This window comes from Oreochromis niloticus, linkage group LG17, assembly GCF_001858045.2.
Source record: "Oreochromis niloticus isolate F11D_XX linkage group LG17, O_niloticus_UMD_NMBU, whole genome shotgun sequence".
In the NCBI taxonomy this organism is placed as follows: domain Eukaryota; kingdom Metazoa; phylum Chordata; class Actinopteri; order Cichliformes; family Cichlidae; genus Oreochromis; species Oreochromis niloticus.
In genome coordinates this window covers 35,473,920-35,494,695 of record NC_031981.2, presented here as the reverse complement: position 1 = coordinate 35,494,695, position 20,776 = coordinate 35,473,920, and the positions used below count along the sequence as shown (strand labels likewise).

At 41.1% G+C, this 20,776-nt stretch overlaps 2 protein-coding genes across 6 annotated transcripts; both read right to left on the bottom strand.

Annotated features, from left to right (window-relative positions):
• Positions 1-342: 342 nt before the first annotated feature.
• mcm10 (minichromosome maintenance 10 replication initiation factor) lies at positions 343-12,173 on the bottom strand. Of its 5 annotated transcripts, none has more exons than XM_013264389.2 (18): positions 11,935-12,173; positions 7,016-7,067; positions 6,660-6,932; positions 6,368-6,571; positions 6,042-6,179; positions 5,728-5,935; positions 5,449-5,614; positions 4,882-5,049; positions 4,172-4,288; positions 3,882-4,084; positions 3,431-3,525; positions 3,028-3,141; positions 2,396-2,890; positions 1,976-2,106; positions 1,093-1,206; positions 846-991; positions 696-738; positions 343-604 (listed from the first exon to the last, which is right to left on the bottom strand). In XM_013264389.2, exons 2-18 carry the CDS (start codon positions 7,020-7,022, stop codon positions 521-523), a joined length of 2,706 nt encoding a protein of 901 aa, XP_013119843.1. In that variant the 5' UTR covers positions 7,023-7,067; positions 11,935-12,173; the 3' UTR covers positions 343-520. The 5 variants fall into 5 exon arrangements, with proteins under 5 accessions (XP_013119843.1, XP_025755120.1, XP_005460445.1 ...); XM_025899335.1 differs by having other exon boundaries at positions 6,042-6,182; positions 11,935-12,172; XM_005460388.4 differs by having other exon boundaries at positions 2,420-2,890; positions 6,042-6,182; positions 11,935-12,171.
• Positions 12,174-12,639: 466 nt separating this feature from the next.
• On the bottom strand, positions 12,640-19,417 carry optn (optineurin). Its single transcript, XM_005460392.4, has 13 exons — positions 19,261-19,417; positions 17,277-17,401; positions 16,951-17,159; positions 16,711-16,854; positions 16,404-16,588; positions 16,113-16,206; positions 15,864-15,979; positions 15,575-15,724; positions 15,328-15,412; positions 15,052-15,195; positions 14,778-14,920; positions 14,419-14,501; positions 12,640-13,581 (listed from the first exon to the last, which is right to left on the bottom strand). The coding sequence occupies exons 2-13, from the start codon at positions 17,395-17,397 to the stop codon at positions 13,469-13,471; spliced, it is 1,587 nt and encodes a 528-aa protein (XP_005460449.1). The 5' UTR covers positions 17,398-17,401; positions 19,261-19,417; the 3' UTR covers positions 12,640-13,468.
• Between the last annotated feature and the right edge of the window lie 1,359 nt (positions 19,418-20,776).

Genomic DNA, 20,776 nt, shown 5'->3' with positions numbered 1-20,776 from the left:
GAGTGGAAATATTAGACACAAAGTGCTCAGTGAAGAGAGAACGGGGGAAAAACAAGCAGCGACAGGATAGCGAACAAAAATAAAAGCCTCACAATGATGTGGCATGGCACTCTGCACTTGCTAATCACACAGCTTCAACCCCAGAAAAGCTTATTTTATCTATATACTGTGATTCCACCTCAGACCTTTAAAACCATGTGGATTGGCTCATAGACTTGAGTGTGCGCCACCTGGCTCCGGCTGGCACCAACACATGGAGTATGTTAGAGGGTGTTTGTGTGCCAATAAAGGAGATCACATCAATCCCCCCGAAAATCCTTCTTTTGTGGGGAAAAAACAGACTGTAGATATAAAATCTTTAATCAGCTTTAACTAGCCAATTTCCAGCACATCTGGTATCACCACAGACACTCAATAGCTACATAATGCCAAAATTTAAAAACATAACTGATACACATGAAAGCCTCATAAAGCCTTAAATTACAAATATAAAAGTATATGTTGCTCCCTCAATAATAAATCACTTCATGCTGTTGAGGAATTTGGCATGCTCCTCTCCTCGAGGCAGGAGGAGCTCTCCACCGAGCTTAGGGCCAGTTTTCTCCTGCAATGAAACATCAAGTGTGTGATCAGTCTACTTTGTTTCAATCAAATGTTGCTTTAAACTTTTAAATTGGTAATCTGTGACAGCTTACCTTCAACATCCCATCTCGTTCCCATTTAAACAGACCACAGTTGCTGAAAAGGCAAAATGACTAATGAGTTGGCGAGTCCCACAGTCCCACTACAGTGTACACATCATTTCAGTGTTTCTGCCAGGCCTTGTCGGAAAGCCACAGTCTTACCTGCAGTGTTTGTGTGGCAGTCTGTCCAGAGCAATGGCTCTCTGTCCACAAGGACATTTAAAGAAGCGTTTCATTGCCTCGTGCCACCGCAGATCATGGTTCTCCTCTACACAACGATCCGCCGGCTTGAAGTAGGTGTAACTACACTGGAACCAGCAGAAGAGCAACAACGGTTTACTTCACTGACTTCTGATAGACAACCACAGCACACCTGGGTCAGCGATGAATTCAACTTCTGGCTCAGTACCTTTTTACAGGTGACAGCTCGACACTTCATCTCTCTGATGTTCCTCATCTTCTCCTCCATCTGCTCCTTCTTCACCAGAACATTGAAGTAGCGCTCCTGTAGCTGGTACTCTGCCTGAAAGAGAAAGAGAGAGCTATTAATTAAGAAATATACAGTGAGGCGAAAAAAGGTTATTGGATACCATAGTGAATTTGTAAGCTTGCTCATTTCCAAACAAATTAACCTTCTAATTTTTAACTTGTCGCAGCAGATGGCCGCCCCTCCCTATGCCTGGTTCTGCTGAAGGTTTCTTCCTGTTAAAAAGGGAGTTTTTCCTTCCCACTGTCGCCAAAGTGCTCGCTCATAGGGGGGGTTATATGATTGTTGGGTTTTCTCTGGATGTATTACTGTAGGGTCAAGCTTACAATATAAAGCGCCTTGAGGTGATTGCTGCTGTGATTTAGCGCTGTATAAATAAAACTGAATTGAATTATAGTTGTTTCATTTTAATGAAGAGAGAGACTATCAACCAACCATATCACAAACATATTTATACCTTAGTCATTAAGAGAAATATGAATTAAAAGGATTTTAGCCCACTCCTCTTTACAGAAACTCTAAATCCTTTAGGTTTCTTGGCTGCTGCTTGGCAAGTCAAACCTTCAGCTCCCTCCACAGGTTTTCTACAGGACTGCGGTCTGGAGACTGGCCGAGGCGACTCCATGTCCTTATAACTATAACTAACATGTTTTTCTGGCATCTTGGTTAATATTCTAAATTCTTCCCATTAAAATGAAACTACCATAAAAACTAGAGGCAGTTCAATTCTTTGTAAGTGAGCAAACTTACAAATTTGCACTAAATTTGTTTTTACATATGCATCACCAAATGTCACTGGTCATACCGCTTGAAGTATAACGCCATGGCGAGATTTGGCATTCAGGATCTTCTGAAACTCCTCTGACTGGACATAGTTGAGTTGTTCTTGCTTCTTTTTCTGCGCTGGCTCCTCGTCCTCATTAGCGGAGGCTTCACCTGCAGACAAGGAAAAGAACCATAAAACAGGTAACAGTAAGTTTACTTCAGCATAGAAAGAGATGAAGACCTGTGTTCCCAAGAATCTGTGGCAGCACAGGATACAAACCTGCCTCCCAACAAACAACAAAAAGATAACATTATGCAGTCAAGGTACAGAGGCAACAATATCCTGCCATCCTGTGAGGTACTGTGCTGCTAAAATAACAATTTATTGTTACCTTTAATTTAAAACTTAATGAGAAAGTTAAAAAAAAATAAAATGAGGATAGCTAGATGTATGAATTACATCTGAAAAAACTGCAACGTGTACCACTGGGTGAGGTGCGATTCCGCTCTACTCGGGCGTTGATCTCACTGCTGTCACTCCTCTTCCTCTTCACAGCGTTGGGGTCTTCCTTCACCAGCCCTGTGCCTTTGGCCCTTAGCTTCTTCAGAGCAGACAGCTTGGCAGCTGATAGGCTGAGGGTGCTGGGAGAAGGAGCTGGAGGGGGGCTGGTATCAAAGAAGAGGATATCATCGCCCTTGGAGAAGCCTCGGCCCAGGGTCGGAGTGTGGGGCGCCGCTGGGCTTTGAGAGGCCGTGGGGACTTCAGAAGCAGCTTTTGGTGACATTAAACAATGTTGGCCTGTCGCACCACCCGAGTTCTCCAGTGACCTTTTCTGAACTTCTTCCACTCTCTTCCGCCGGCTCTCCAGGAGCTCTCGCTGCTTCCGTTTCTGCTGCTTCAGCAGGTCTGAGGCCGAGATGGACTGAAGAGGAGCTCCAGATGTTTCTTTGGAAACTGAGGATGCCAAATAAGATTTTTTTTTTTTGTTGGTGTGTGAGACAGATGACTCTGAGTTCACAACACTGTAATCAAACGCGTCTTTAATATAACCTAGCTTGCCAAAAAGTGCAAAAGATTTGCAGGTTGTGTACCTGACTGGCTGCCCTGCGTGAGATGCTTCTTCAGCTGCAGAGCTCCAGGTGTTGGCACTGACATCAGGCTCTTAAATTCATCTGAGCAACCTGCAACTTCACCAGACTGCATGGCTACAAACACACACAAGCAAAAACAGTTGAAATAGGGAATTCCCTTCTGCCTTTGTTCATTGATCTCTCCTAAAATTCCAGACAGGATTGAAAGCTACATCAGTATTTTAATTAAAGGAGAAAACAATTTTTAGATCTGAAAGTCAGGGTAAGGAAAAAAGGGTTTGAAGCAAAAAATACTCCTATGCAATTCTATATATCTATCACCTACGACATCAGGCTCGTAAACATCAACTTCCACAAGGACTGATTCAAATATGTGAGTGTGAGAGAATCTAGCAGTCCTTACCGAGCCTCTTGGCCTGACTGACGAGCTGAGCCGAGCCTCTCACAAACAGCTTGTCCAGAGTTTTCTGGGTGGGTTTGTTCGGTTTGGACGTGGTCCTGCAACACACAGGCTTGTTACTGAAAATGCAGCAGCTTGGATGCTTTCAGTCCCACACTGTGTTCCTGGTTTTGTAAGGGTGGCAGTTAACTTGCGCAAACTGACTTCAGCACATACTATTGATTTGAAAATCCAGTTAAAGCCAGAATCTGTGTTGGACAGGGTCATGACCACAGCCTGCATGACTGATTGCTCCAGAGGATACTAACAGAAACAGCTGAGTCAGGTTTTTATTGATTTTACTGCATTCTTCTTCATTTGATATACTGTAGATGTAGAAAGTAGAAAAAGTTTCCTCTTACAGTCTGACTGACCTGAACTTTAGGATTAGGAAAAAAAAAAAACCCCCACTCACAGTGAGGCGGCACAGGCAGCAGAGGACACGCCGCCGTAGTAGAAACCGTCCTGACAAATCCGCTCTCTCAGGCCGCCTGCCTTCCCCTTCCCCATGACTTTACTGGGCGCTCTTCCGGAAAACGATGACTGTAGCTCTGCCCTTTTTGAGCTCATCTTCTTATACTGGGCCTTGACGTGATACTGGCAGTATGGGCACTCATACTGTGGAGGAGATGGAAGTTTAAGGCAACAGATTCTTAAGCACAGGATAATCATTTAGGTACAGAAAACACAATAGAACAGACTAACCATGTTAACTATTTGCGAGCATGGCTCTCCGTTCCTCTTCACACCCTTGCAGGTACCGTAGTCCTGAGCTTCACCCATCAGCAGCACCTTCTGTGGGTGATCCACCGTCAGGCTCACCTGCACACATTCAACACAAGGTTTTATATTCTGGGAAGGAAATCAGCTTACAGTACAAACAACTATAGACACTACAGACATACATGATGGGTGTAGCTACTAGAGGTGGGACTCACCAGACAGCCCATGATACGATACCATCATTTCAATCACGATACTTTAATATTGCAATGTACAGACTATTGTGCATTATTGCCTTTTATCACCTTTTTTCAATTGCAAATTGTATCCTCAAAGTTAGACTTTGCCAGTATCTGTTTTATCCAATAAGATAAAGTTTAGACATATGAGTTACATTTTGCAGTAAAATGTAACATTGTCAAACCTTTATATCACAGTGCCATTAATAGACGGACTAAGGATCTGTTTCTCATTAGGTGTAAATGTTAATTTAAAGGCATAAAGGCAAGAAAAAGGTTTGAGCCTCAGACCCTCAAGAAACATTTAAGTGGAGGCCTCAAGTGTCTCCAATATTCAACATATCAGACTGTCTTTCCTACTGGGAGCTGATTTTAAAGTACAAAATCACTGAGAATGAGAAAATAATTTTTCCTCAGACTCCACATTAGATTCATTTCAGACTTTCTGCTCACCCCGTCATATCCTTCTTTCTGCTTCATGGGGTTTGGGTTGAGGAGTCCAACTACTGTGCCCGTCTCAGTCTTCCAGTGCTCTTTGTGAACTTCACCAAACAGAAACAGAGACACAAACACTTCCAGGTTATGGAGGTCGTTCAGTTTCCAGATGCTAAAGGTTTTGCCCTGCAGAGAAGAAAGTGCTCCATCAGGAATATTACAGGATAAATGTATTCATCATCCGCATAGAAAAATCTTCTTAGTGCTACCACAAAGGTTTTTGACTTCCACAAGGGAAAAATAAATAAATAAAAACAAATCCTAGCATCATATGCAAGCAATACTGAAATAGTATGGTTTAATTAACTCCAATTTAAATATATTAAACACCAAAAATTCTTTGCCTCCTGTATATGCAGAACAATCCTACTTCTGTTCAAAGTCATCCCTAAAGGCTGGATTAAAACCAGGAAAACTCACCCTTAGCTACTCTTTCACAAAGAATTTTTATTCATTTCTTTTGTACATTTTTCTATGAAACTGTCACTGATGTTGCACAAACAAAGTCCACAAGGTCTGACTTACACTGCTGTTGCTTTGAGGCGTGGCTTTATTGACCAGCACAGCAAACGTCACCCAATCGCGGTCTTCCAGCGTCTCCCGAGCCATACGCTCCGGTAACTGTGACAATCGGATCAGACGGCGGTCAGCCATCTTACGGTCCATCTCGCTAGAAGAAACACGTGGTTTTCTGAGGAGACAAACAGAACCGAGCCAAAGACTTAAAAACACAGGAATGGGAAAAAACAAAACGAAAAAAAACCTAATTCGACTGACAACTTGTCATCACTTCAGTGCTCTGACCTGAGCCGCAGTCCTGAATATTTCTCAAGAGCCACGTCTTTGGGAAGAGATGGGTAAGAAGGAGCTTTAGGCTGCACTGCTAACGCAGCTGCTGCAGGTCTGCTATGGGACGCTGAAGGTGAGCGCAGAGCATCAGGAGCTGTGCTGGTGCTCTCTATGGGCTTGAAGGAGCTGCCAATCTTTATCTCTACCAGTGGTCCTCTGCTTTCTGAGGAGAGCACAGCAAAGAAGAACTCAGAGACAGAACATACGTGCATCACTCTAACGTGTGTGACGACACAATCACTTTGTTTAAAGAAAAACTGGAGTTTTACCCGGTGATGTCCTGGGTTTAGGTTGGTGAGCCACTCTCGGTTTGCTTTTAAATGACTCAGCAATGCTGAGCTGAGAAGAAAACTCAGAGGACTCCTGGAGCTTGAGGCTTCCTGCTCTCACTGGAGTGGATGAAGACGCTGCTGGAAGGATGAAAAAAAAGAAGAAAGCAATCATGAAACATGAGGTGGGTTATAGCTATAACAAAACTATACACAAGACAAACAGCTTTACTACAGTCGCACAGAGAGAAGGTTAGACGCAGTACAATGTGCTTAAGCTCCTTCTTGAGTGGTACAGAGGGAGTTGGCTTCACTGTTTTCTTTACCTGCTGGTGTCTTCTGTGCGTTAGTGGCTGGTCTGGCCTGGCTTGGTTGTCGGGTAGGTGCAGGTTTGGGTCTCACTGGTGTGACACTTGGTGAGTTTTTTCCTGAAGTCTTGGATGAAGAGGCTGACGGGACTGAGACTTTCTGGCTGGCCTCCAGCTGCTGCTGCAACCTCTCCATCTGTTCCTTCATCTGCCTCAACTCCTCTGAAGAAGAAAACATGCATAACAAAAATAAGCTGACAACACAGGCTCAGCATGTAGCTCCACTAAACTCCACTGTACATCAACAAACCTTGTAAATCCTCTTTCGACTTGTTCATGTTCTCACGGCCACCCTCTGATTCTTTGTCCTTCTCCTCTTGTTCGATGTCATCCACATCTCCAAAGAGCTCCAACATCTCGTCCACATTGCGCTTTTCCTCCTCGACGCCCTCTTTGTACTCCTCGTCATTTTCCTTGTCAAACAGCCCATCCAGATCGTCCGCCTGCTCCTGGCTTTCTTGTTCTTCGCCAATACCCTCGCTCTCAGCCAGCAGCGCAGTCAGAATATCCAGATCATCCTCTCCTGAGTGAAAAACACATGCACTCATTTGTGTCTTAACCCACTGATAAAGTAGTATTCTCGTGAGCTTTAAATCAGACACTTACTCTCCATTTTAAAGAATTAAACTGTGTCGTTGATGTCAAATCACCTGGTCACCTACAGAAAGGCAAATATGTGGAATTACTTTGGCAGAACCTCAAGAAAGAACCAATCTGGCAGAAAACAAAAACAATAAAAACCCAGATGTGGGCTGCAATTTCCACAAAGAAAAACATTTAAGAAAACACATTCTTTAAATGTTTGACTGAATTACGAAACACTGTTCAGACCACACAGCAGCACACAGGAAAGTGTGATAACACACTCAAGCAGCCATGTTTCTCATGTATCCAAGGTGTCCAGCTGACCACTTGAGAGATTACAGACTTTACAAAACTAAGTTAAACAAGCCGTGTCATGCTCCAAGTGAGATGCTGTCTTCGACCCTCTTTCTCAAGGTTACAAACTTCTAAAGTTAACCGAATGCTGCATCTTTCATAATGCTTGTGTTATGTATACAGTAATACAGAATTTAGACTTAACAAGAGGCTTTGTGAGCTTATCCCAATATATTATCTCTCTCACATAGAGCTGGGCGATATAAGATTTTTTCATATCACGATATGTTTTTTTCATTTCAGGCGATAACGATATATATCACGATATAAGCCAAATAACTAAGATTTAAAAGTAAGATTTAAATGTGCCGTTGCTCACAAGTAAAATGTGAAATAATTAGCAGCTTGTTTTAATTAAAATATTCATTTCCCATAATAAGTTCAACAGGGTAGATGTACTTAAGGAACATGAGACTTCAGTTTCAGATAAATAAAGGCAAATATTGCAAACTACACAAAAGGCAGCCGCTAAAGCGTTTAAGTTTCAAAATAGAACAAACAAAACAGACTACTAAATTGTCAATTCCACTTAGAAACAAAATATTAATTCTAAAAATAAATCTTAGGTCGTTTTACAGAAGAACAGACAAAATTGACTAACTTTTGTCAATATCAAATAAACTGAGAACTAAAAGGAAATTCTCAATCTCTCCTTGTTGTATAGCTTAGCTTTTCAAACAGTTTTAACAGTCACTTTAGTCTGACAAAAGCCGAATGATGAATTAGCGCTTTCAGTCAGAGATTGAGCATGCACCGCTTTATTGTATTTCCAGACTTGCTTTCGGCACAATTTACAGTGCGCGCTACTCGGTTTTTTGTCAGACTTGAAATAGCCGAAATACCTTCACACTACGGAACTTCTGTGGCCCTTCCGTTCGACAAGCTCTCCGGCATTGGAACCATCATCTGTTTTTTCTTCGGTAACCTTCGCTCGCGCTCTCGGTTGATTTTTCTCTAGTTGGCAAACTCATTTCCTTCATTACCCGGGCTGCACGGCTGCAAAAACAAATACACATGTGCGCCTTGGCGCTTGTGCTGTATGTAACAAGTCACGTGAGGTGACTCTGCGGCTGTGATTGGTTCGGCTCTGCGCTACTTAATTTGGATTGGCTGTTTTTTTTTTTTTGTTTTTGTTTTTTTTTAAGAGGACAAGAGAGATGAGGCCTATCGCAATAGTTTAATTTTTCTATCGAGAAAAAGTTATTTCACAATACATATCGTTATCGTTTTATCGCCCAGCTCTACTCTCACACATACACTACTACTAGTAAGTTTGGAAACACCTTCTCATTTAATGTTTTTTCTTTATTTTTACTACTTTCTACATTGTAGATACAAACTGAAGACATTAAATATATGAAGCCAGATATATGGAATTATGTAGCAAAGAAAAAAAAAGATACACAACTCCAAATATGTCTATGAGTAGACATGGATTGCTGAAAGTAGCCACTCTTTGCTTTGTTGACAGTGCTGCAAGCCTTTAGCCTTCTCTCAATGAGATTCATTGCTGTAGTCACCTGAAATGGTTTTTACTCCACAGCTGTACCTTGTCAGGGTTCATTCGTGGAATTTCTTGCCATCTTAATGGGGTTGGGACCATCAGTTGTGTTGTGCGGCAGTCAGGTTGGTACAAAGCTGACAGCCCTATTTGACAATTGTTAGAATTTATATAATGACCTAGAACCAGTCAGCTAAGTAAAGAGAAAAATAATCCATTATTACATTAAGAACTGAAGGTCAGTCAGTCTGGAAAATTGCTACAACTTTGAACGTGTCCCCAAGCCCAGTTGGAAAAAAGCTATCAAGCACTACAATGAAACTGGCATATATGAGGACTGCGCCAGGAAAGGAAGACCAAAAGTTGGCTCTGCTGCTGAGGATAAATTCATCCGAGTCACCAGCCTGGGAAACTTTAAGTTAACGGCACCTCAGATTAGAGCCAAAATAAATGCCACACAGAGTTCCAGTAGCAGACAGATCTCTACATCAACTGTTCAGGGGAGACTGCACAAATCGGGCCTTTATGGTCAAATAGCTGCTAAGAAACCACAACTAAGGAAAAGCAACAAGCAAAAGAGATTTGTTTAGACCGGTGGAAATCTGTGCTTTGGTCTGATGAGTTCAAATTTGAGATCTCTGGTTCCACCTGCCATGTCTTTGTGTGACACAGAAAAGGCGAATAGATGGTCTCTACATGCATGGTTCCCACCGTGAAGCATGAAGCAGGAGGTGTGATGGTGTGGGGATAGTTTGCTGGTGACACTGCTGGGGATTTATTCAAAACTGAAGGCACACTGAACAAGAATGGTTACCACAGCATCCTGCAGCGACGTGCCATCCCATCTGGTTTGGGTTTAGTTGGACTATCATTTATTTTTCAACAGCACAATGACCCCAAACACACCTCCAGGCTGTGTAAGGGCTATTTGACCAAGAAGGAGAGTGATGGAGTTCTGTACCAGATGGCCTGGCCTCCACAGTCACCTGACCTAAACCCAGTCAAGATGGTTTGGGATGAGATGGACCACAGAGTGAAGGCAAAAGGGCCAACAAGTGCTCAGCATCTCTGGGAAGTCCTTCAAGACTTCCCAGAGATGTCTTGAAGGAAATCACCTGAAATGGAAAACCATTTCAGGTGATTACCTCATGAAGCTCATCAAGAGAATGCCAAGAGTGTGCAAATCAGTAATCAAAGCAAAGGGCAGGTATTTTGAAGAATCTAAAATATAAAACATGTTTTCACACCATTATTTCACACCATCCATCCATTCGTTTCCACTTATATTTTTCAGGGTCGCGGGGGAGCGCTGGAGCATATTCCAGCTGTCATAGGGCGAGAGGCAGTATACACCCTGGACAGGTCGCCAGTCTGTCGCAGTTATTTCACACATTTTTGTTTACTACATAATTCCATGTGTTCATTCATAGTTTTGATGCCTTCAGCAAGAATCTTGCTTTTAAATGAGAAGGTGTGTCCAAACCTTTGACTGCTAGTGTGCATGCATAGCTTTTCCAGCTCTTGGCAAGATAATTTTACATCCAACACAATTTCCTGCACTGATGAGACATCACCCTGTTGCCTCCTTGCTGGGGACACATTAGCATACAAAAAAAGAATTCCAGATTTTCCAGCAGGGGTTGGACCAATCTCTTCACGATGCAAGTTAGTGATGGTAAATTTGATTCTTTTTACTGAATCGAGTTTTAATGAGTCACTCACCAAAGTGAATCGGGTTTTTTGAGTCATTTGATTCACTGAGTCAGTTGACCAGAGAGTGCAAAAAATGTACATTTTCACTCAAACTTAATTTCTTTTCTCTTTTCATGTATATCCCACTGCTAAGATGAGTGATTCTAAAAGAAAACAACTATTTTATAGAGCAAAAAAATTTCTAAAGGGAACATTTATTTTGTTTATTTCTATTTTATTAGTATTTTCCTTAAATGTGTCAAATATATATTTTCTCATCTAAATGTCCACTGAGCTGTGAGCCAGGGGGCGGTAATGCGCCTTAACATTGGTTGCCAACCAAGAAGAAGAAGAAGCTGTGTGCCAGGAGGGAGGGGGTGAGTGAGTGAGTGAGTGATTCGTTTGTTCTAAGATTCAGCACAGGAGGGAGGGGGTTAGTGAGTCCTGAGTGATTCGCTCGCTCTATGATTCAGCACAGGAGGGAGGGGGTGAGCGAGTCCTGAGTGATTTGCTTACCCTACGATTCAGCACAGGAAAGGAGGGGGTGAGTAGCTCAAATGTGCTGTTAGCAGAGCAATGCTACTGTGAACCGAGGAGCTATTGTCTTGATGTGAGCTTCTACTCAGGGTTTTTTCTTCCAGTTCAGAGCAGAAATGTTTTTGTTAAGATACTGGATGTTGTGTTTTTCTCCACAATTTTAATTATAAGCTAGATATATTGCTGCTAACAGCAACAGGGATGAGTCAGTGAGTCAGTTGGGCTTGTGAATCATGATTCATGAGTCAGTAAAGTGATTCTCGAGTATTGAACTTGTTCATGATTCGCGCATCACTAATGCAAGTAAGAATTGAAACTACAGTGATATGAAAATCAGTTTTCACAGGACTATGCAGTGCTGTACAAAAACTAAGCCCAAAGCACCATTTAATAACTTGCAGAACCACTTTTAGCAGCAGTAACTTAACAGTAACTAACCCTCTACATACATTAAATCAATTAATTGTATATTACACGATACTGCACAGTATAGAACAGTGCAACACTGTAATATGAGCTACTGAGCACAGTTAAAATCCTGTCTGCAGCTCACCCAGTTGTTTTAAAGACGCTAACAGCTTTAACACTCATTCTATGTGAAAACGAAAAGATGTCCAAAGTATTAAAATCTAGGTTCAGCCTGAAGTGGAGATAAGTTAAGCTTGACTTACAATGTAAAATAAAACGACTAAGTGGTTAACCCGGTAAAAAGCAACTAAAAGCATAAATGTTTGAAGATATGGACAGCCGCTTTCCCAAGTGAATATAAAACTGTAATTCTGCATATGTATATATACAAACAAACAGCTTCCATTCATTTATGACCAAGTCAAAGATAATGAGACAAACAATTTACCTTTTTGCAACTTTGCGTCTTCCTTCACTCAAGCAGCCCGAAAATCACCTTACCGGATGTTACGACCACATTCAACCTGTCGAAAATAATGCCTACTGTCCAATAAGTAAAGCCTTTCGTGGCGATGTACAAGTCATTCGGTTATATTTAATAAAAACGACACAATAGACCTCATTGTAATCCACAACACACAGGCCAGGCGAAGGAGAAAATCCAAACTGGCGCTAAACGAAGGACCCCGTTGTGTTGTCGGAGTGCTGTTAGGTGCCCAACGACTTGCCTGATTTAAAAAAAGAAAAGAAAAAAACAGAGATTAATGGGTGGTTGCTCGGATAGCAATTTCTTTGATTAGATATTAATATGAGCTAGAAGTAAGACAAACAAACAAACAAACGAAAAACAACATAAGCTGCTACTGAAGTAGATTTTGTTGCATTATTTATACAGGGAAACCCCAGTCGCCTAAAATGTCATTTTACGGGACTTTAAAACATATGAAAAGTCATGTCAATATTGAAACATTTTTAATACTTACAGTTGACTGTGATTATGATGTGAAAAAAGCCCTGCAGGGTATCTTTATTAAACAGGAAGGTAATGTAATATGTGCAGTGCTTGTACAACAGCATTAGCTCTTGTACACTAAAATGTTTGTTTCATTTTTATAATATATGAAGAGTGACATCAGGCATGAGTAAAAGCAGACACATTTGCAAACGCTTTTATTTTCTTTCACCGAACTTGAATCAGGAAGGTCTTTACAGTCTACAGAGTACAGATTCTGCCTGCACTTTAGTGCCAAATTGATCATCAGATTAAATACATTATATTCTGATTATCAGGTACAATATGCAAAGTCAAAATAAAATATATATCTTTCATAAAGTGCCTACATGGTGAATGCTGCTTTTACCACCAAACACCAAGTTATGAACTAAAATATCCTTAGTAAGGAAAAATATAGAAGCAATTTCATTTTAATTTGAAAAAGAATCCTTCAAAAATATAGAAAGCCTTCAGCAACCAAATACTTGTAAACAGATGCAGCTTTTAAAGGCTCAACTTTGGTTGATTTATTAATATATTTATGACCAGTGGTCAGTGCTTAACTAAAATCTTACCAAAAGGTCTATGCAGCTTCTGTTTTGCTTGCTCTGGACTTGTTTTGCCCCTGAAAAATTTCAGCTTGCTTCAGACAACACAGCTACAAAAAAACCCAAACCAACAATGTGACGGACAGCATGTCGCATGATAGGAGGTGTCCTGTAGAATGTTTTCTATACTGTTCTGAGTGTTTGTGAGCCACTTTTAAATGTACAACAAAATACAGTCAACATACTCTTTTCACATGCATTTCCAAATATCACAGTTTGGCTTCTTCCAAAAGCAAAGTGTTCCCACCCAAGAAAAAATTTTATTGATCCCATATGGGATCTCTTGGAGTGAAGAGATACAGGACAAAGCAGAGGAAGACTCTGATTAGGTGATGATGCAGCCGCTGTTGCCGTGAATGCTTATATGCTGTGACGAACGTCTAGTTGATGCAGTCCATGATGTGGATCTGCAGGGAGTCCAGGTCTGGAAGGATCTCATTACACTTGGGACATGCGTGCTCAGGGATATTCCCCTGATGCTGCCAGTCAGTACCTGAAAGTGAGAGACACTGATCACAACTCTAGCCTGCTGGATGGCTGCTCCAGTTCCACTTGTATTTTCTGACAGACTGATTACACCACAAAGGTCATTCAGTCGAATGTTTTGGCTATACTGAATGATTTACGCTGCATCTAACTATCATTTTGAAAAAGGTCAGATAACTTTCTTTAATCGCAAAGTCATTATTTGTGCAGAGAAAAATGTTGTGCGGTTCCTGTCAGCAGTAAAAGTACCAAAAAAAGAAACAAGAGCTGAGGCAAACTGTAAGCTGTATATAAAATATGAAAATAAAAATCTATGAAAAGTCGGTGTATTCCCTGTAACATCCAGTAGAGGGCAGCTATGGTTACAAAAAACAGGTCTGATTGTATATTTTCTTAGTGACTTCATGGTCTCAATTGGTAGATTCAAGTCTTAGTTGCACCTAATTGTGTAATGCTCATTATATAACTTATAAGAAGATTAAGCAGGGAATGTATTAGGGTCTGGCTACTCTGGGATTCCCTTGTCTGGCAAACAGTTGTAATGAAAGACACCCAAAGAATTTGACTTTTGTTTTGGGTTTTTTCCTTCATTTTTGGCAAGTAGCCTACATTTTATATTAAACTGCTTTTTCACTAGCCAAAAACACCATTCAAATAACATCACACAACATCACAACATCTCTTTTTGGTATAAAAGAGATAGATGGTAAATTAGAGTAATTGTATTTCTAGCCAGTAATAACATCCAAATAATCAAAATGTCAGAGGGGAGTCAGGTATAAGCTATGTAAGAGAAAGCCAGGAATAAGGTTTGTGTGAGAGGTTAAATTATAACATGCTGTACCTCTTCCAACTAAAGATGGTCCACCTCCATGTGGGTTTCCACCTTGTGACAAATGTCTCCTCTGCATCTCGTTCAGTGAGCGCCTGCACACAAAGAAAAAGCTTCAGATGAGCCAAATCAGGACATTATACTCAGTTTGTTTCTGTGGTCATGACATGCAATTAGAAATGGGTTTGGCACAATTATACAGCAAAACCTTTGTTAATTTGTAAGTTAGTCAAGCTGCAGACTATACTTTTAAATTTCGATCCTTTATTAAATCACGAGGAGTTTTTCTCCACAAGAAGAATAGAAATTAACACATTTAGTCTGAAGAAGCTCAAATCGTGACCAGGTCACTCCTCTCTCTGAATGCACACCTGCCCATTGAGTCCATCTCATCTTGCAGCTGGGTGTTCTGCTTCTTCACGTACTCCAGCTGAGCAGCCAGACGCTCCTTCTCTTCGTGGAGTTTCTCCCTCGCTGCTCTTTCTGCGTGGAAGTCGGAGGAGTAGATCTCTGCCTGCAGAAAGTACAGAAAAAAACAAAAACACGATGAGTACCATTAAAACCCTGTTGTGCTGAGGCCTTCTGATTGTTGGGTTTAATGCTAGATGATATATTTCAAGTGCTCAAACATAAAGAACCACTGACCTGAGCCTGGAAAACAGATATGGTCTCCAGCTCCTTCTCCTTTTGGAACATGTCCTGCTTCATCTCATCGATCTTTTTCTGCTTAATAGCGAGAGCTTCTTCAGCTGCTGTCAGCCGCTGCTGGAGCTCCTCAGCCAGATGAGACTGCAGAACCAAACAGGATGGTAAAGGTGCCAGTTATCTCTGATTTTTTTAAAAAAATACTATAAATATTTTTTTTTACTGCATCAGGTTTGTGAAAATCAGTACGATCCACACAACACAACATAAAGTTACCTCTTTTCTCTGTTTCTCGTCTTTGAGCTCAGTGTAGTCCTCAAACAGCTTGGTGTAGGCGTCCTTCAGCTGCGCCAGGTTGTTCCTGTGTTTAGTAAATTGTGTTTAGTGATTTGTATGAAGTGACCTGATCGCTATGTAGTCAAAGTATAGTAATACAACCCCATACAAATCAGTGTCACAATATGCCGTTTCTGCACTCTCACACAATCAGTTAATGTGTATGTATGCTTGTGTTTTCTCTGACTTCTCTTCTGCAGTCTTCCTCTGCTCCATCAGGCTCTGGGCCTGCATGCTGTTCAGCTGGAGTTTCAGTCGGTCATTCTCCGTCTGAACGGCCTGTTTCTCCACCAATTGGGCCTTCAGAGTTGCCACATCCTGCTCCACCTCCCGACATCTACAACCCCGGAAATCAAATAACACAGAACATCAGTTAAACGAGGTGTAGCATTTAGATTAGGTGGTGGTATCTTTCTGCACCTTTCTGTTTTTAAGTTTAAAATAGTCATTTGTAAGTGTGTTTGTGTGGCCCAAACCTGTCCTGCAGGTTCTTCTTCATGCCTTCTGCTTCATCCAGTTTGCTCTGAGCCTGCTGCAGGTCTTTGTAGAGTGTCATCATCTGAGCCTTCAGATTCTCCACCTCAGAGGCCGCCTGAAACATTTGCAACAGTCGCACACAAAAAGTCACAAACTCGACGCAGGAAGGGAAAAGATTTAACCAATAATGCAGCTTTCAGCACGACAGATCTACTGTAATATATAAAAAACTGAAAAAAGAAACAAACCTTATCTTTTTTCGCAGAATCCTCTTTGGTCTCTGGCTCAGGTGTCTGGGTGAATTCCTCTACATTGGACTTTTTTTCTTCTAGCTTTCGAATTCTATTGGATAATAGGTGAAACTAAATAATAAACGTATTATCCATAACGTATTATGGAAACAGAACTGTGACTGGGTTTTTTTTAATAGAGCAAAGACAAAAGCAGACTGCTACGAATCTGTTGTTTCATTTTCAGAATAAAAACATTTAAAGCACTTTCACAGCTGAGAAACTTTTCCTTTTGTTGCTGTCTCGTACCTGGCCGTGCAGGCCTGCAGCTCGCCTTGCAGCCTCTCGCTTTTCTCTGCCTCATTCCTCAGAGACTGCAGCAGCTGGCTAACCGTCACCTCCTCGTTGTCCATGCGTGACGCTGTCATGCACGCATCCTGGCGTCTGCTGCGCTCTGCCCCCAACGCCTCGTTCATGCCATCAACACCTCCATCCTGGGAGGAAAAACAATACTAAGACACCAAGCTTTTCCTCCTGTTTGTCATTTCACCAAAATCAGGCTGAATATAAAAAAACGAGTGTTTGATGATGCTCTGTGCTATTCATCCGTCCTCACCGACACTTTGATGATCTCAATAAACGAATCATCCTGAGAATCGTGCTCTGCCTTGAGCTGTAGCTCAGAGTTCAAGGCCACCAGGTCGTTCTTCTCTGCCTGCAGCCGAGCGACCTGAGCACGCAGGGCCTCCAGCTCTGCAGTCTGATTGGACGATGACATTACATAGCATAAATGCAGAAATGACTAAAGTTTCTGTAAATCTGCAGTGCAATATATGCGCAATATTATCAGCTTCACCTGTACTCCTCCCACAGCTCCTCCGGTCTTCCCGGTCTCCTCCAGCCTCCTGCTCAGCTCCTGATTTTGGAGGGTAAGTGCTTCCATGCGGCCACGGGCCTCCTCGAGCCGGCTCTCCAGGAAGTCCCGCTCTTCCTTCTGTTTTTCCCGCCACGCAGACAAACCTTCGAAGCGCTCCTTCATTGTCAGGTTGGTCTGACGCAGAGCCTCTGAGAGAGAATTAAAATAAATGCGCGTGTTACAAACTCACTCATTCCAACTATCACCAATTTTTCACTATTTGTCCTCTCCCTAACTGCTCTATCCTCGGTCATCACTGCTCTCACCTTTCAGGTCTCTGTTCTCCTGAATGAGGATGTTCATCTGCTGCAGGGTTTCCTCCAGTGTGCCGGGCTGATTGGCAGAGCGAGAGATGTCGCCGTTCATCACGGAGCCTCCAGACGCCATGATGCTGAGAGGAAGGACGTTTTGTCATGTTTTGTATATTATTTGTATATTAAACAATCGGAAACACTGGCAACAAATAAGTCATCAAGAGAAGGTTGAGAACAAAGCCAAACAGTTACAGTCATGTGAAAAAGAAAGCACAGCTCACGGGTGGTTGCTTGCTGACATTCCAGACTCTGATCGCCTGGGTAGCATAAACTACCAGGTTATACGTCAATAAATATTATTCTTTACCCTCACTGGTAGTCGCTTTGCTCACTTGGAACATGAGAAAAGTTTACCCCGGGGTCCACGCGCTTCCCTTAGCCGGCAGTTACTAGCTGGTATATTGTTTTTGGATAGATAAGACCAAAGTGAAGATGTCTGGCCATAATGCACAAAACTAAATTTGGTGTGACCCAAACACCAGCACATCAGCGCAAACACCTAAAAGCAACTAGCATGGTGGTGGATGGGTGATGATTTGGGTTCTCTCTATATGCCAAAATATTGTAGAGTCAAATGCGAGGCCATCTGTCTGACAGCTGAAGCTTGGCTAAAACTGTGGTCATGAAACATGACAAGGATCCCAAGCACAGAAGTACATCTACAACAGAACGACTTAAAAAGTAAAGAATCAGTTATACTGATAATAATATATACAGTTATACTCAATCAAAGTCCAGACCTGAACCTTGTTGAAATGCTGCAGAGGTTCTTTCAGAGAGATGCGTCTGAATACATACCTGTAAATGTCAAAGAACTGCAGCAACATTGTAAAGATGACTGGGCCAAAAACCTTCTGCAACAATGTGATTCTTCACAAACTGTTTCGGCATTTTGGTTTAATTTTAGGTGAATAACTAAAGTTAAATTAATAATAAACACAGTGTAATACATCACATGCTGTTGTTCATATAAGGCTGTATTTAAATCTATTAGAACCTGATGAGGACCTGATGATTTTCTTTGTTATGTCCTGATATAATATTTAGATATATAAAATGTTGGTGTTTGCTGTTCCCACTAGGGGGCACTGAAGCTCACACTTCCAGTTCTACATATAGTGGCTTTAATGCTGCATTCCTCACGTGGAACATTTATCAGATAATATGAAATCAAAAGGATCCCATGTTCTATATTACGCACTATCAGTTAATTTAAAAATAATTAATACATTCGGGATTTTTGGTTTCAAATAATCACAATCACAAAAAGAAATTGACTTAAATACTAACATTGATCTTTTATCTTTTTTTTTTGTAAATTTAACTTTTATTTTTAATGTTTACCAAGAGAAATGCGGCATTTTAACTGCGAATACATTTGTGTTTAATCTCACTTGGCTTGTTGTTGCCAGTAAGATATGTTTAAAAAAATGTCTGCTGACATCACTAAGTGACTCAGTGCTTCAGGAGCCGAGAAGGAGCATGCCGAGGGGAATTATCCCATCAGGAGTCACATGATATGGCAATTTGATTTCAATAACAGAGACACTGTGTTGTCCATTCTCCCTAACGCTATGGTATACTACATAATGGCCTAAATAAGATGTAATATCACATTTAGAAGCTCTTAACAGCGGATATCACCGTTGATCGCCAATTTACAAGAAGTACGAGTCGGAAATCTCACATGCTAGTTCAAAATAATCGTATAATACTAGCTTGGAGGACACTAAGATCACCCAAAAATAGTTATATTTATTTTGGCTTTCTTTCAGTATTGTTTTACTTTCACTTTCTTGGAAAACGCCTATCCTAAGTGCGACTTTTGGTAAACAATAAAAAGTTACCAGTAACTTAAAACGAACACGGACGAGCTTTAACCTCAACCAAACTGCGTCACACCAAACGTCAACCGAGTTTAAAGGTTTTAACTCACCTGCTGTCAACTCGAGAACTAAACACGGCCTGCCCGTTCGTGCTGACAATACATAGGCAGTATCGCAAAGGTGGTTGTGTATGTCAAGTAATATCGCTCTTCTGGTTAGCAGGAACGTTGAGTGACGATACGGAAAAAATGATCATTAGTTCCGGTTGTTCCTTTCAAAGTAAAATCATTAGCTGGCGCAGTACTGATAAACATCAATGCATTTTTGTGTTTGTTGATTTAAATCGAGTAAATCCGCTTTCTCCGTTTTGCGTTATCAGTGATAATCGCGTAGGAGCTAATTATTATTATTATTATTATTATTATTATAGTTTAAAAGTTTTGTTGAATTATTATGATTGCTATTTAGTTTCCTCTGGCTTATTTTCCTTTTGTTTTTAGGTAATTTTAACTAATTTATTGGTTATTTTTATGGATTTAAAAACAATTAAATTTAGAATCTATGATCATCTCAGTAAATGGGTACCAGCATGCATATATGCCTAGTTCTTGGTTTGCTTTCTTCCAAAAATAAATCATTGAAATGCCTAGAGTCTGACTGGAAAATAGACTTCATTTGTGTGCATATGCACCTAGACCACATCAGTGACCCTTTTGATCAAGAGCTTTGTTTTGATTTGTGACAAATAACAACTATAGGACGATTATAGTGACAGTGTAGGTATCAGTTTAAAATAATGTAACAATAACAATTTCCACCAATGGGGATTTCAAACAGTAAAGACTTGATCCAAAGATTCACCTGAAGTTTATTTTAATAAGCAGTAGATGAATCCACTAAACCGCAAGACAAAATCAAAGACATAAACAAAACAAACAAATCTATAATTGCTACCAGAACTGCAACATCTGTTGAAATTGAAATTCCTCCACTTACAAATAAATAATGTCTATATAAAATTAAATTCATCATCAGAGGAAAACCAATATCTTGCACTGGAATTAAATAAGGCCATATTCATTAAACTGTATTGTGTGTAGCTATTTTCACTTCTCTTTATCATATTAAAACACTACAGTGATTATTTGTTCTTTCTGAAGTCCTTAGCTTTTGATATTTTTTTAGGGCAATCTTAATTCAGTCTTCAAGAACGCTTTGCTTTTATTTTGAAAGCCAGAGTTCCTATCTAAGTCTGTCTAATTTTCGACAACTCGACGCCGAGTTCACTTGTGCGGAGTTTATGGACGGTTTTCATTTCCTCGTGGTGACGTCACGGGGCAGAGGACTGATCTGAGAAAGCGCCTGCGCGTAAGCAGCGCCGCCGCGACACGGGTCCATCCGCATTTTTTACACATCTGCAAGAGGCTGACATGTGTGGGGGCGGGGCTAGACCGTCAGCTGTTAGCGGGAATTCCCCCCTCAGGAGTCACCTTACACTTGCAAACGGGAAAGGAAGGACTGGAGATTCCCTCTGATGTCAGCTTTGAATGATAAATGGTGATGACAGTGTAATTGATTCTGATGGGATATCTGTCAATACTGTAGCATAGAACATTCAGAGGCTAC

Excerpts from the sequence above, each read along its gene's own strand:
- mcm10 (XM_025899335.1), bottom strand. Across the intron at positions 5,050-5,448 it reads CGCCTCAAAGCAACAGCAGT|GGCAAAACCTTTAGCATCTG; the intron begins GTAAGTCAGACC and ends TCTTCTCTGCAG. Across the intron at positions 4,289-4,881 it reads AGAAAGAAGGATATGACGGG|GTGAGCCTGACGGTGGATCA; the intron begins GTGAGCAGAAAG and ends GAATGTGTGCAG.
- optn (XM_005460392.4), bottom strand. The coding sequence starts at position 17,397 with ATGGCGTCTGGAGGCTCCGTGATGAACGGCGACATCTCTCGCTCTGCC. Across the intron at positions 17,160-17,276 it reads GGAGAACAGAGACCTGAAAG|AGGCTCTGCGTCAGACCAAC; the intron begins GTGAGAGCAGTG and ends ATTCTCTCTCAG. Across the intron at positions 14,921-15,051 it reads TATCTGTTTTCCAGGCTCAG|GCAGAGATCTACTCCTCCGA; the intron begins GTCAGTGGTTCT and ends TACTTTCTGCAG.